Source organism: Suncus etruscus, chromosome 6 (genome assembly GCF_024139225.1).
Source record: "Suncus etruscus isolate mSunEtr1 chromosome 6, mSunEtr1.pri.cur, whole genome shotgun sequence".
In the NCBI taxonomy this organism is placed as follows: Eukaryota; Metazoa; Chordata; class Mammalia; order Eulipotyphla; family Soricidae; genus Suncus; species Suncus etruscus.
The window spans coordinates 135,689,272-135,705,855 of record NC_064853.1 but is presented as its reverse complement, the minus strand read 5'-3'; the positions used below and the strand labels follow the sequence as shown (position 1 = coordinate 135,705,855).

General features: G+C 40.2%; 1 protein-coding gene across 2 annotated transcripts in view; it reads left to right on the top strand.

Annotated features, from left to right (window-relative positions):
* The window catches only part of APC (APC regulator of WNT signaling pathway), a 70,213-nt gene extending 55,544 nt beyond the window's left edge, over positions 1-14,669 (top strand). For both annotated transcript variants that reach the window (XM_049776036.1, XM_049776035.1), the window contains 2 exons: positions 2,816-3,030; positions 7,179-14,669. In XM_049776036.1, the coding sequence (XP_049631993.1) occupies positions 2,816-3,030; positions 7,179-13,740 (6,777 nt within the window). In that variant the 3' untranslated portion in view covers positions 13,741-14,669. The remainder of the gene's footprint in view (positions 1-2,815; positions 3,031-7,178) is intronic.
* The last annotated feature ends 1,915 nt before the right edge of the window (positions 14,670-16,584 follow it).

Below are 16,584 nucleotides of genomic sequence, written 5' to 3'. Positions count from 1 at the left end.
TTGTGATCTTCCATATTGTAGTTCTCCTGTTAGGGCCATTTTCCTGTGTTGCCTCATTGCTTCCCTTTCTGTTCCCATCATTCCCCCTCTTCGAGAGTGGGCTCCAACAGCAGGAGGTAAATATGGGTAAAGAAATCATCTGGTTCTTCGTGCTAAAAGTGGTTAAGTTTCAGGCCACAGGTTGCGCTCCCTAAGGAAAGGTCTGTCCCTGGACCCTTCTGTAAGTCAAATGGAGAGTATATTTTGGCTGGCCAGTCAATGAACAGGACAGGCTGCATCAGTAGTAGAGATCAAAGTGATTTGTTACCCAAGAATCTTAAAAATATCGGTGCTTTATTTATTTGCTGTGACCTTGTTGGACCACAAGTAAGCTAAAAGTTTTATAAACTGGCTAATGAGCCTACAAGGAAACTGAAATTCTCAATCTAAATTTCTTATTGGAAAAAAATTTAAATGCTTTCTAACACCTGAAATTCTTGAGCTTCAGAATCTGTAGTGTGTATAAAAGGCAGAGGAACTAGAGCTTTAACAACTATTGAGAAGCTCTATGAAATAGCTGTTGGACTTGATGTCACAAACCAATTTCAGTTAGAAATTAGGATGTTTCAGCAACAGTTGTACCCTTACTAAGTTATCCAAGGTTTTTTTGAGTTTATATGCAAACGCTTGATGATTAAAATGTTTTCTTTCACTGCATCTAAAATTTTAATAATAACTGAATACTTAAGTGTGTATATCTTTTGCTTCTGCGTGAAATTATTAGAATATTTGGCCCAAAATATGTTAGGTTTGAGAAAATAGAAATAGAAACTGACTCCAATTGTAGTGATTCAGTTTAAAGCCTGTTTTTAGAGTCATATCCTGTTTTAATGATCACTTTAGCTTTTGCTATCTAAACAGAAACAAATGATGCAATGTTACACATTTTCTTTTTTTTTTTTTTTTTTTTTTTTTTTTTGGTCACACCCGGCAGTGTTCAGGGGTTATTCCTGGCTCCAGGCTCAGAAATCGCTCCTGGCAGGCACAGGGGACCATATGGGGCACCGGGATTTGAACCGATGACCTCCTGCATGAAAGGCAAACGCCTTACCTCCATGCTATCTCTCCGGCCCCTACACATTTTCTGACCAGGATGAAAGTAAAACAGTCATATGTACTAATAATTTTTCATCTAGATTGAAAGAAAATAATCTATAGTGTTAAAAAATATTTAGAAATATTTGTTTTCTGAGCTTTTTTATAATTTAGATTTCTTTTTCTTTCTTTCCTTTCTTTCTTGTTTGCTTTCTTTCTTTCTTTCTCTTCCTTCCCTCCTTTCTTCCTTCCTTCCTTCTTTTTTTTTTTTTTTTTTTTTTTGGTTTTTCGGGCCACACCCAGTGATGCTCAGGCTATGCTCCTGGCTATGCACTCAGAAATCTTCGCTTGGGGAACCATATAGGACACTGGGAAATCAAACCACAGTTCGTCATAGGTTAGCACGTACTTGCGCCATCACTCCGGCCCCACAACTTAGATTTTCAATGATTCCAGGTTAAATGGATTAATACTACCGAAATAAACTGTAGCCACCAATCTTATGAAAGTTTACAGAAGAAAGCTAGTTTCTACCTTGATTTGTTTTTTGATTTCTTTTTATTTGGGGTGATTCTTAAGTAATTGGAGTTTTTTCTATGCTCTTTTTTCAGTAAGTTAAATAATTACTTTTTGAGCAGTTACATGTGTTTTTGTTAGATTGTACAGTTGCTCTGCATTGTGTCTATGAAAACGGCACAATGCAGGGGCTAGCGAGATAGCACAGCAGTAGGTCATTTGCCTTGCAAGTTACCAACCTGGGTCGGACCCTGGTTCCATTCCCACCATCCTATATGGTCCCACGAGCCTGCCAGGAACAATTTCTGAGTGCAGACCCAGGAGTAATCCCTGAGCACCGCCGGGTTTGGCCCAAAACCAAAAAAATAAAATAAAAGGCACAGTGCAATCTCCCCGACCCCTTATATGTTGATGTGTGGGGCCAGAGCGGTGGCGCAAACACTAAGGTGTCTGCCTTGCCTGCATTAGCCAAGGCTGGACCATGGTTTGATCTCCAAATGTCCCATACGGTCCCTACAAGCCAGGAGCGATTTCTGAGCACATAGCCAGGAGTAACCCCTGAGCATCACTGGGTGTGGCCCAAAAACAAACAAAAAATGTTGATATATTATGTTTTCTTCTTTTTGTTGCTATTGTCCTGAAATGTACCAATTTATACTATTCTCTTTCATATTCTAATACAAACACTTGTAAAATATGTCTTCTAGAAAAATTAAGGACAAAACTAAATATCCAAGCCAAGCCAAAGACAACAATAGAATCTAGAGTCCTAAACTTTAACAATCTAAAGTTAAATGGGCCTATTATACTGGCAACCAAGGGGGCCTAGTGTGGTGATATAGGATGCACTTAGATCATTGGTGTAGGGAGGTCAACACTGATGGTAGGAATGGCCCTAATACACTATATATCTGAAATTCAACTACAAAGGGCTTTGTAGACCACAGTGGTTTCAATAAAATAAAAATTAAAAAAGAAAAAGTCTAGCCACATGAAGTTCATAAAGGTTATTCATTTAATACAATACTCTGCTGTTCCATATTTAAGCCCCATTTGTTACTTTAAAAAGTTTTTTCTAATTCAGTAGTTCCAAATACATTACCAGTGAGGGCTATGCAGAAAGGCAGATTAACAGAAATAACTTATTTAATAGAAGTAAACATAGATATTGAGACCAAAAAATCAAGCCTCTAATTTGATGGCACATGTTCTGTATCTTAAACAGGAATCAACCCTCAAAAGTGTACTGAGTGCCTTATGGAATTTATCAGCACACTGCACTGAGAATAAAGCTGATATCTGTGCTGTGGACGGTGCACTTGCATTTTTGGTTGGCACTCTCACTTACCGGAGTCAGACAAATACTCTAGCCATTATTGAAAGTGGAGGTGGAATATTACGAAATGTGTCCAGCTTGATAGCTACAAATGAGGATCACAGGTAAATGAAAACTTTATTTTAGTTTTAAATGAATTATTAGCATCTTTTTACCCTCATAGATTTAAATACCGTATTTTCCGGCGTATAAGACGACTTTTGAAACAAAAAAAAAGTCAGCCGGCGAGGTGGCACTAGAGGTAAGGTGTCTGCCTTGTGAGCACTAGCCAAGGAAGGACCTGGTTTGATCCCCCGGAGTCCCATATGGTCCCCCCAAGCCAGGGGCAATTTCTGAGCGCTTAGCCAGGAGTAACCCCTGAGCATCAAACGGGTGTGGCCCGAAAAACCAAAACAAAAAGTCAACCGAAAGTCGGGGGTCGTCTTATATGCCGAGTATATCCCGAAAAATGTTTCAATATGCTGCTAAACGAAAATTGTCTGAACATTGCCACAATACGAATTTTCCAACTCGATCCTGTACCAATCACTGCAAGGATGCTCGGACCGCCTCTCTGACTCAGCCAATCCAAGCAGGCTTTTGATGCATGCAAATTAGACAATGTTCTGGACCCACTCTGTAAAAAGCCTGCTCAGATTGGCCAGAGTCAAAGAGGAAGTCTATGACAGTACAACCTTTGAACCTTTGCCTGTTGTGATTGGCTCACTGTGGTACATACAGTTGCAGCACAGAAACGTTCTGTCCGATTCAGCGAATATAGGCCTAACCCTATGTTTTAATTGCAAAATTAGGGGGTCATCTTATATGCCCAGTCATCTTATACACCGGGAAATACGATATTTTTATGTAATATGAGGGTTTGGGGTTTCTTGTTTGTTTGGGTTCTGAGGTGACCATACCTAGCTGACCTCAAGGCTTACTCCTGACTCTGTACTAAGGGATCACTTCTGGAGGTGGCTAGGTGATACTGATACTGCTGATCAAACTCTGATCAGGTGTACACAAGGCAAGTGCCTTGATTCTGTTTTGTTTTGTTGGTTTTTGAGTCACACCTGGCAGTGCTCAGGGGCTACTCCTGGCTCTACACTCAGAAATTGCCCCTGGGAGGCTGGGGAACCATACAGGATGCTGGGATTCGAACCACCATCCTTCTGCATGCAAGGCAAACGCCCTACCGCTGTGCTATCTCTCCAGCCCCAGATTCTGTTTTATTTTTTTTCTTGTTTTGGGGTCACACTCAGCAGTGCTCAGGACTAACTCCTGTCATTGTGCTCAAAAATCATTTTGGCAGAATTTGGGGATACATATGGTGCCAGGGATCAAACCCAGGTCAGCCCCATGCAAGGCAAGCACCAGACCCACTGTACTATCACTCTGGATACTATTGCTCTGTCCCTTTTTGTATATTTATCCTAATAAAAATTCATATTTAATATAAAGATGTCTAGCAGTGAATGATAGACAAAATAGAATTCATATGTTGGCAAAAAGAAAAGAATAAAGGAGTTTATTTTTTTTCCTATAACAAACAAAAAACCCAAAACTCTCATATTACACAAAACTGCTTAAACTGAGTATCTATGAAATTTATAAAAATAAAAACCATTAGGTATGATGCAGAAAATATATGGTTTCCTAATGATACCTTAATTTAAAACCAGTAATCATAACATTATATAGCCAACAGCTATTCACCCAGTCTTAAGAAAATACTTTAAAAAAGCAATGGTACCATGGTCAAACACTTGGCCAACCTAGCTTCAATCTCTGGCATCCCCATCCTGTATATTCCTTCAGCCCACTAAGAGTGATTCTTGAGCACAAAGCCAAGAATAAGCCCTGAGCATGGCCAGGTGTAACACCCCCACTCCCCCCCCCCAAAAAAAACCACTTATTTTTAGAACATAGACTAGACTCTGTTATGTAAGTTAAAACAAAATTTTCAGGTTCTCTTTCTATTTTTGTGTTTTTGGGCCTCACACCCAGTGTTGCTCAGGTTACTTGTGAGTCTGTATGCAGAAATTACTCTTGGCAGGCTTGGGACCATATGGAATGCAGGAGATCAAACCCAGGTCTGTCACTTGTAAGGAAAATGCCCTACCCATTGTGCTGTTACTCAGCCCCAGATTATCTTTAAGTTATCCATTATTGTTCTCTTTCACTTTCAGAAAGACTATGACACTGAGTTTTAGGTGTAATAAGTAAAACTATACGCCTGAAATTCAATGATGTTAACTCCTTTTGTGGAAAGGCACATCCAGTGGCATTCATGAACTATTCCCAGCTTTGTGCTAAGGGATTATTCCTGGTAGTGCTTGTGGGACCTTTTGCAACACCAGACTCAAACCAGAATTGGTCAACATAAGCACTTTAACTCGTGTATTCTCTCTCTCTCTCTCTCTCTCTCTCTCTCTCTCTCTCTCTCTCTCTCTCTTTCCTCTCTCTCCTCTTTCTCCTCTCTCTCCTCTCTCTTCTCCCCCCCCCCCCAGTTTTACTTAATGAAGTGTTTTGGGACCTTTTGCAACACCAGACTCAAACCACAATTGGTCAACATAAGCACTTTAACTCGTGTATTTTCTCTCTCTCTCTCTCTCTCTCTCTCTCTCTCTCTCTCTCTCTCTCTCTCTCTCTCTCTCTCTCTCTCTCTCTCTCTCTCTCTCTCTTTCTTTCTCTCTCACCAGTTTTACTTAATGAAGTACTTCTGGTAAAAGAATTTGTAAATGATATAAAAACTAAAGTTTTTTGATGCATTAGCTATAAGCTTTATGGCCCATTCTGTCTTGCAGAGAAACTCCCTTTTTCTATTTGTTTTTTGGGGGGAAGCCTGGCCTGGCAATACTCATTGGTTGTTCCCTGCTTGGTCCTGAGTGGCTGCTAGTGGCTCTTAGTGGAACCACTAAACCTGGGTCTCTTAACATGCAAGGCCTATAAACTACCTTCTGACACACACACCCCCCCCCAAAAAAAAAAAGGCTTAAACACAGGAGAGTGTTCTGATGTTTCTAAAGGAAGGCTACCATGTTTATATCTGTTGCAGAACTTCACACATCCATTATTGTTTCATTGGGTTTTTGTCACGACTCATTAGCAGCACTGGGACCAAACCCGAGGGTACTCCAAACATGTGAGGCGTGCACTCTACCACTGAGCTATTTGTCTAGCCACCTTGCCACTTTAAGCCCACTAAAGCTGAATATGCTGTCATTAATTTCAGTGTATAATGCATCAAAGATTGTATCCTTTTTTCAAGCCCCAAATTTATTATGCTGATTCTCAAATCATTGATTTTATAGTTGCTATGAAGTGCTTTGAAAACTTTTTGTGCACTTTAGTCATAGGAAAAGAAAAAACCAATACACATGCAACTTCCCGGAAAACATTTATCAAGAGCAGTGGCAGTATCACAAAGAAAAGCCATAAAGATGGCTTAAGAAAGTGAGTTTACAGTTTGCTGAACTCTGACAACATAAAAATCTTGATTTTTGCTCCTTGACAACAAAAAAAAAAATTTTTTTTTTTTTTTTGGTTTTTGGTTTTTGGTTCACACCCGGCGGTGCTCAGGGGTTACTCCTGGCTGTCTGCTCAGAAATAGCTCCTGTCAGGCACGGGGGACCATATGGGACACCAGGATTCGAACCAACCACCTTAGGTTCTGGATCGGCTGCTTGCAAGGCAAGCACCGCTGTGCTATCTCTCCAGGCCCCCAAAAAATCTTTTGACCAATTCTGTCTCTACCAGAATGTTTTGGTCAACATTGGGAATGTCACCATGTAAATAAAATAAATGTTTGCTCAAGAAAAAATAATTTAGAAAACTCTTATATCAGAATTTTCAGAATAGATTACCTTGTACACATTTATAAAAACAAGTAATATTAACTTGCCTAACAATGAAAGGAGATGGACTGAGGCTAGAGCAATAATATAGCAAGGAGGTGTTTGCCTTGCATACAGCCAAGGGTTCAGTTCTCAGTATCACATAGGGTCATCCCCTGAGCACTGCCAAGAGTAATTTCTGAGTGCAAAACCAGGAGAAATCCTTGAATATTACTAGGTGTAACCCAAAACCCTAAAAGAAAAAAAAAGTGAGATGGAGAAATCTTGGACTTAAAATATAGTTTCGTGTGATTACAGTATGTCTTATGTTAACAAGTTTTAGTAATTAGTTTTAGATCAAATATATCTCCTGTGTTTTTGTTGTTTTTTACTAAAGACTTTGACCTTAATTTTATAACCCCTTGTTTTTACTTCAGACAAATCCTAAGAGAGAACAACTGCCTGCAAACATTATTACAGCATTTAAAATCTCACAGTTTGACAATAGTCAGCAATGCTTGTGGAACCCTGTGGAATCTCTCAGCAAGAAACCCCAAAGACCAGGAAGCATTGTGGGACATGGGGGCAGTAAGCATGCTCAAGAACCTCATTCATTCAAAGCACAAGATGATTGCTATGGGAAGTGCTGCAGCTTTACGGAATCTCATGGCAAATAGACCTGCGAAATACAAGGATGCCAATATAATGTCTCCTGGTTCAAGCTTGCCTTCTCTTCATGTCAGGAAACAAAAGGCCCTGGAAGCAGAATTAGATGCTCAGCATTTATCAGAAACATTTGACAATATTGACAATTTAAGTCCCAAGGCAACTCATCGTAGTAAGCCAAGACACAAGCAGAGTCTTTATGGGGACTATGTTTTTGACAACAACCGACATGATGACAACAGACCAGATAGCTTCAATACTGGAAATATGACAGTTCTTTCACCATATTTAAACACTACAGTGTTGCCCAGCTCTTCATCGAGGGGAAGTTTAGATAGTTCTCGTTCTGAAAAAGATAGGAGTTTGGAGAGAGAACGAGGAATTCGTTTGGGTGACTACCACTCAACAGCAGAAAACCCGGGAACCTCCTCAAAGCGAGGTCTCCAGATCTCCACCACTGCAGCCCATATTGCCAAAGTCATGGAAGAAGTGTCAGCCATTCATAGCTCCCAAGAAGAAAGAAGTTCGGGATCGGCCACTGAGTTACACTGTGGGACAGATGAAAGGAATGCCTTAAGAAGAAGCTCTACCACCCATCCACACTCAAACACTTACAACTTCACTAAGCCAGAAAATTCAAATAGGACATGTCCAATGCCTTATGGCAAATTGGAATATAAGAGATCTTCAAATGATAGCTTAAATAGTGTCAGTAGTAGTGATGGCTATGGCAAAAGGGGGCAAATGAAACCTTCCATTGAATCTTACTCTGAAGATGATGAAAGTAAATTCTGTAGCTATGGTCAATATCCAGCTGACCTGGCCCATAAAATACATAGTGCAAATCATATGGATGATAATGATGGAGAACTAGATACACCAATAAATTATAGCCTCAAGTATTCAGATGAGCAGTTGAATTCTGGAAGGCAAAGTCCTTCACAGAACGAAAGATGGGCAAGACCCAAACATATTATAGAAGATGAAATAAAACAAAACGAGCAGAGACAATCAAGGAGTCAAAGCACAACTTACCCCATATACCCTGAGAACACTGATGATAAACATCTCAAATTCCAACCACATTTTGGACAGCAGGAATGTGTGTCCCCATATAGATCAAGAGGAGCCAACGGTTCAGAAACAAATCGAGTAGGTTCTAACCTACATTCTGGCATTAACCAGAATGTAAACCAGGCATTGTGTCAAGAAGATGATTATGAGGACGATAAGCCAACTAACTATAGTGAGCGTTACTCTGAAGAAGAGCAGCATGAAGAAGAAGAGAGACCAACAAATTATAGCATAAAATATAATGAAGAAAAGCATCATGTAGATCAGCCTATTGATTACAGTCTAAAATATACCACTGACATTCCTTCCTCACAGAAACCAGGCTTTTCCTTTACAAAGAATCCGTCTACCCAGAACACTAAAACTGAGCACATCTCTTCAAACAGTGAGAGCAATGTTACACCTTCATCTAACTCTAAGAGGCAGAATCCACTCCATCCAAGTTCATCCCAGAGTAGAAGTAGCCAGACTCAGAAAGCTGCTTCTTGCAAAGTTCCCTCTATCAACCAAGAAACAATACAGACTTACTGTGTAGAAGATACGCCGATATGTTTCTCAAGGTGTAGTTCATTGTCATCTTTGTCATCTGCTGAAGATGAAATAGGATGTGATCAGACAACACAGCCAACAGATTCTGCAAATACGTTACAAATTGTAGAAATTAAAGAAAACAATGGAGCTAGATCAACTGAAGATTCTGTGAATGAAGTTCCCACAGCATCCCAACATCTTAGAGCCAAGTCCAGCAGACTGCAGGCTTCTGGTTTATCTTCTGAATCAACCAGACACAAAGCTGTAGAATTTTCCTCAGGAGCCAAATCTCCATCAAAAAGTGGAGCCCAGACACCTAAAAGCCCACCAGAACACTACGTGCAGGAGACTCCCCTCATGTTTAGTAGATGTACCTCTGTCAGCTCACTTGACAGCTTTGAGAGTCGCTCTATTGCCAGCTCTGTTCAGAGCGAGCCCTGCAGTGGAATGGTCAGTGGTATTATAAGCCCTAGTGACCTTCCAGATAGCCCTGGACAAACCATGCCGCCAAGTAGAAGTAAAACCCCTCCTCCTCCTCCAGCAATCACAAATACGCAAGAGGTCCCTCAAAACAAAATACCTAATGCTGAAAAGAGTGGACCTAAGCAAGCTGCGGTGCATGCTGCCGTCCAGCGGGTGCAGGTTCTTCAAGATACTGATACTTTAATGCATTTTGCCACAGAAAGTACTCCAGATGGATTTTCTTGTTCATCCAGCCTGAGCGCTCTGAGTCTTGATGAGCCATTTATACAGAAAGATGTGGAATTGAGAATAATGCCCCCGGTGCAGGAAAATGACAATGGGAATGAAACCGAATCTGAGCAGCCTGAAGAAGCACATGAAAATCAGGGTAAAAAGGCAGAAAAGCCCGCTGATTCTGAAAAAGATCTTTTAGATGATTCTGATGATGATGATATTGAAATACTAGAAGAATGTATCATCTCTGCCATGCCAACAAAATCTTCACATAAAGCCAAAAGGCCACCCCAGGCGACTTCAAAATTACCTCCACCCGTGGCACGGAAACCAAGTCAGTTACCTGTGTACAAACTTTTGCCGTCACAAAACCGGCTACAAGCACAAAAGCATGTTAGCTTTACACCAGGAGATGACGTGCCACGAGTATATTGCGTAGAAGGGACACCCATCAACTTTTCCACAGCGACATCGCTCAGTGATCTCACAATCGAATCCCCTCCCAATGAGTCTGCAGGAGAAGGGGTTCGAGCAGGGGCACCACTGGGAGAATTTGAAAAGCGAGACACCATTCCCACAGAAGGCAGAAGTACAGATGAGGCTCAAAGAGGAAAGGCCTCATCGTTCACTATACCTGAATTAGATGACAATAAAACAGAAGAAGGCGATATCCTTGCAGAATGCATTAATTCTGCTATGCCGAAAGGAAAAAGTCACAAGCCTTTCCGGGTTAAAAAGATAATGGACCAGGTCCAGCAAGCTTCTATGTCTTCCTCAGGAACTAACAAAAATCAGTTAGAGAGTAAGAAAAAGAAACCAACTTCACCAGTTAAACCTATGCCACAAAATACTGAATCTAGGACTCGTGTCAGAAAAAATCCAGACACAAAAAGCAATTTAAATGCAGACAGAACTTTCCCAGACAACAAAGATTCAAAGAAACAGAACCTGAAAAATAATTGCAAGGATTTCACTGATAAGCAACCAAATAATGAAGATCGAATCAGAGGAAGTTTTACTTTTGATTCCCCTCATCATTACACACCTATTGAAGGAACTCCATATTGTTTTTCACGAAACGATTCTCTGAGTTCTCTAGATTTTGATGATGATGATGTGGATCTTTCTAGGGAAAAGGCCGAATTAAGAAAGGGGAAAGAAAATAAGGAGTCAGAGGCTAAAGTCCACACAGAACTAACCTCTAACCAACAGCCAACTACTAAGACACAAGCTGTTACAAAACATCCGGTAAATCGAGGTCAGTCTAAACCTTTACTGCAGAAACAATCCACTTTTCCGCAGTCTTCCAAAGATGTACCAGATAGAGGAGCAGCAACTGATGAGAAATTACAGAATTTTGCTATTGAAAATACTCCAGTTTGCTTCTCTCGAAATTCCTCTCTGAGTTCTCTTAGTGACATTGATCAAGAAAACAATAACAGTAAAGAAAATGAGCCTATCAAAGAGAGAGTACCCCCTGACTCACAGGGAGAACCGAGTAAACCTCAGACATCTGGCTATGCTCCTAAGTCATTCCATGTTGAAGATACCCCTGTCTGCTTCTCTAGAAACAGTTCCCTCAGTTCTCTTAGTATTGATTCTGAAGATGATCTGCTGCAGGAATGTATAAGTTCTGCAATGCCAAAGAAGAAAAAGCCTCCAAGACCTAAGGGTGATCATGAGAAGCATAGTCCCAGGAATATGGGTGGCATTTTGGCAGAAGATTTAACATTAGATTTGAAAGATATAGACAGACCAGATTCAGAGCATGGCTTATCCCCTGACTCAGAAACGTTTGATTGGAAAGCTATTCAGGAGGGTGCAAATTCTATAGTAAGTAGTTTACATCAAGCTGCTGCAGCTGCCTGCTTATCTAGGCAAGCTTCCTCTGATTCGGATTCGATCCTTTCACTGAAATCAGGAATCTCCCTGGGGTCACCATTTCATCTTACACCTGACCAGGAGGAAAAACCCTTTACAAGCAATAAAGGCCCGCGAATTCTAAAACCAGGGGAGAAAAGTACATTGGAAACTAAAAAAGTAGAAGCTGAAAATAAAGGAATCAAAGGAGGGAAAAAAGTTTATAAAAGTTTGATTACTGGAAAAGTACGGTCCAATTCAGAAGTTTCAAGCCAAATTAAGCAATCCCTCCAAACAAACATGCCTTCAATCTCTCGAGGTAGAACAATGATTCATATTCCTGGAGTCCGAAATAGCTCCTCAAGTACTAGTCCTGTTTCTAAAAAAGGTCCACCCATTAAGACTCCAGCCTCTAAAAGCCCTAGTGAAGGTCAGTCGGCTACCACTTCTCCAAGAGGAGCCAAGCCATCAGTGAAATCAGAATTGAGCCCAGTTACTAAGCCGACAACCCAACCAGGAGGCTCAAATAAAGGACCATCAAGATCAGGATCGAGAGAATCCACTCCTTCAAGACCTGCCCAGCAGCCATTAACCAGGCCTATGCAGTCTCCGGGACGAAGCTCAGTTTCTCCTGGTAGAAACGGGATAAGTCCTAACAAATTATCTCAGCTGCCAAGGACATCATCCCCTAGTACTGCTTCAACGAAGTCCTCGGGTTCTGGGAAAATGTTGTATACATCCCCAGGGAGACAGTTGAGCCAGCAGAACCTGACCAAGCAAACAACGGGCTTATCCAAGAATGGCAGTAGTATCCCAAGAAGTGAGTCAGCCTCCAAAGGACTAAATCAGATGAGTAATAGCAATGGGTCCAATAAAAAAGTAGAACTCAACAGAATGTCTTCAGCTAAATCAAGTGGAAGTGAATCTGACAGGTCAGAGAGACCTGTTTTAGTACGCCAGTCAACTTTCATCAAAGAAGCTCCAAGTCCGACTCTAAGGAGAAGATTGGAAGAATCTGCTTCGTTTGAATCTCTTTCTCCCTCTTCCAGACCAGATTCTCCCACTAGGTCCCAAGCACAGACTCCAGTTTTAAGTCCTTCCCTTCCTGACATGTCCCTTTCGACGCATCCATCTGTTCAGTCTGGTGGATGGCGAAAACTACCCCCTAATCTCAGCCCCACCATTGAGTATAGTGATGGAAGACCAGCAAAGCGCCATGACATCGCACGCTCCCACTCTGAAAGCCCTTCCAGACTTCCCATCAATAGGTCTGGAACCTGGAAACGTGAGCACAGCAAACATTCATCATCGCTTCCTCGAGTAAGTACTTGGAGAAGAACTGGAAGTTCATCTTCAATTCTTTCTGCCTCATCAGAATCCAGTGAAAAGGCAAAAAGCGAGGATGAAAAACAAGTGAACTTTTCTTCAGGCACCAAACAAACTAAAGAAAACCAAGTACCCACAAAAGGAACATGGAGGAAAATAAAAGAAAGTGAAATTTCTCCCACAAATAGTACTTCTCAGACCACTTCCTCAGGTGCTACAAATGGTGCTGAATCAAAGACCCTCATTTATCAAATGGCGCCTGCCGTTTCTAAAACAGAGGATGTTTGGGTTAGAATTGAGGACTGCCCCATCAACAACCCTAGATCTGGAAAGTCTCCAACAGGAAATTCTCCCCCGGTGATCGACAGTTTTTCAGAAAAGGGAAACCCAAATGCTAAAGACTCAAAAGATAATCAGGGAAAACAAAATATTGGTAATGGCAGTGTCACTGTACGTACTGTGGGTTTAGAAAACCGCCTGAACTCCTTTCTTCAGGTGGATGCTCCAGACCAAAAAGGAACTGAGGCAAAACCGGGACAGAATAATTCTGTGCCCACATCAGAGACCAATGAAAGTTCTATAGCAGAGCGTACCCCATTCAGTTCTAGTAGCTCAAGCAAACACAGTTCACCTAGTGGGACCGTTGCTGCCAGAGTCACTCCTTTTAATTATAACCCCAGCCCAAGGAAAAGCAGTGCAGATAGCACTTCTGCCAGGCCATCTCAGATCCCAACCCCCGTGAACAACAGCTCGAAGAAACGAGATTCCAAGACTGACAATGCAGAATCCAGTGGAAGTCAGAGTCCTAAGCGCCATTCTGGATCTTACCTGGTGACATCTGTGTGAGGGAAGTAGAAGATCATGTGTTCATTACAACTGCTATGGAGCATTTTGGTTTCAAATGAAACTTTAAAAACTGGGAATTTTTGTAAATAGGTTTGATTCTTGTTAGAAGGTTTTTGTTCTGGAAGCCATATTTGATAGTATAATTGTCTTCACTGGTCATATTTTGGGAGGCACTCATAGTTTGGAAGAAAATGGTAAATCCAAGTATATTTGTACAGTATGTTTTACATGTATTTAAATAGCATCCCACCCCATCGTCCTTTAATTATTGCTTGTCTTAATAATTAAGTACAGATAGAAGATATATCTTGCTGTTATCAATCATTTCTAGGTTATAAACTCACTAAACTTAACATCAGGGAGAAATTGGTATTTATGCAAAAAATAGTCTTTTAATCCTCGTGTTTCCATCTGACATCATAATTAATCATGTGGCTGTGAAATTCACAGTAATATGGTTCCGGTGAACAAGTCTGCCCAGCCTGCTTTGCTTTAGTGCATGAATGAAACTGGTGGTTCCTTTCCAGAAGTAATGATTAACAGTTCTGTGGTTCCATGTGCGCATTTAGATAGCTACAGTGTAACAAATCATACTGTTTGTGCTCAAAACAAAAAAAAAAGTTGTGTAACTGTAAAACATTGAATGGAAACTATTTTACCTGAACTAGATTTTATCTGAAAGTAGGTAGAATTTTTTGCTATGCCGTAACTTGTTGTATAATTCTAGTATTTGAGGTGAGAAGGCTGCTCTTTTATTAATGAGGCATGAGTGTGTCTCAACAGAAACTAAATGAACATTTCAGAATAAATTATTGCTGTATGTAAACGGTTACTTAGATGGTATTTGTTTGAAGGTTCTTATTTTACATTTGTATTAATAATTGTTCAAAAGACCTCTTTGAAAACCTTATATAAACTTTTTCTTCAAATCCTATGCATTAAGAGTAAAAATTCCTCTTACTGTAACAAAAACAGTTGAAATTGTTGGCATCCTATGCATTGGCACTTAAATCATTCCTGAAATTTGTTTTTCTTATATGTGACTAGCATTTCTTTCTGTTAAATAGTTTTCTCCTTATATATTTTTTCTTATTCCACTGGAGTTGACTTTAAACAGATTCATGGATTAGCAGTGGAACTACCTAGCACAGACTAGGCTCAGTAGACTTTCTTTTCCCAAATTGGATTTTATATTCAAAACATTGCTCATTCTTAAGTCTGCTCTCTTCCAAGCCTCTCTTGAAATGTAACTTCATCTTCTCCCTGGTTCTGCTGGTCTGGAATGAACATCTTTATCAACCTCTATGATACGGCAAAATTACAGTCTCCAGGTATAATCAGCACTTTGCCATGCTCAGAAAATGCAAATTGCATGAAATATAAAAGGGTAAATGAAGCTCTTCAAAAGACTATTTTTTTAAAAACCCTACTTGTTGGGACTTTGTGTTTGAGAGTAGCGTTGTAGGGAATTTGTTTATGTGCCTCTTCCTCACAACAGGGAGAATCCACCTTGTGAAGGAAGACAAATTGATAAACTTATTAACAAATTTAATAGATTTTCCCAGAATTTCTTCTAAAAGATAGGAAGGTAAGAAAGATAAGTGCTTATGTTTGTAATGAATAAAAAATTGTTTTTAATGATAAAATTCATGAAGTCAACCTTTAGGAACTAAACATTTTATAGGTATGGGGGGGTCACTGGGTAAAGAAGACAAAGATAAGTAAGCACATCTCTACCTGGTATCCTTGAAATCACATCATATAATTTTTTATCTGCCCCTTACCTGTGCCTGATGACTTACAGGTTATGAAGTTGATTTTTTAAGCTAAAATGCCAGTAAATTGCTTTTAGAACTAAGGTGTTTGAATCCAGTGCCCATACTCTTTCCACTATACCACTTTGCAAACTCCCCAGTTTACTTTGGAATATCTCTAGACTTAATTTTTTTTGTCAAATTTTACCAGAATGAAATAGTTTGTGAATAATGCGACTAATTTATTCTATTTATATTATTCTAAAAGATTGCCTTATCCAACAGGTATACTGAATATAGGTGTAATACATGCACATAGGTAATATTTCTTTCCTCTTCTAGTCCTGATTTTCTATTTTTATAAAAATAACTGACAAGTTTTTATAAACCACTTCATAAACATCCATGGGAAAAGATGTAAATCAATTTGAATAAAATTGCCTTTTACAAGGAAGAAAAACATCAATGCTGATAAGAGGGGAAAGGTGCCTTCCATGTGCCAGAAACTCAGGAATTCATATAGGCAACACCTACTGGGTGAAGGGCCAGTCTACATTGCTCTTTAAGGAAACCTTAGCGGTTGAAAATGTCTGAATAATTGGGGCCAGAGAGATAGCACAGCGGTAAGGCGTTTGCCTTAGACACAGAAGGATGGTGGTTCGAATCCCGGCATCCCATATGGTCCCCCAAGCCTGCCAGGAGTGATTTCTGAGCATAGAGCCAGGAGTAACCCCTGAGTGCTGCTGGGTGTGACCCAAAAAAAGAAAAAAATGTCTGGATAAAGTGGCAAACCTCAGTTCTACCTTCAAAGGGTACAGCAATAATACCAGACTAAATTCTGTGTACTTGTTATAAATACATCCTCCTGGGCTCAGTATTGATTAGTTATGGGTTGATGCTGCTTAAGGAAATAGTAAGGGTCCTGATTTTTCAATTACAGCAAAATAAACTAAAGTGGCTTTCAAGCTAGAGTGCATTTGGATCTCAAGAAGTGCATCTTAAGATACGGAGAGAAATAACCCTCATTTCTGACCTTTCCGTGGAATTTAAAGAGAAACCGATTTTTCCAAATCTGCAGAGGATGTGATGC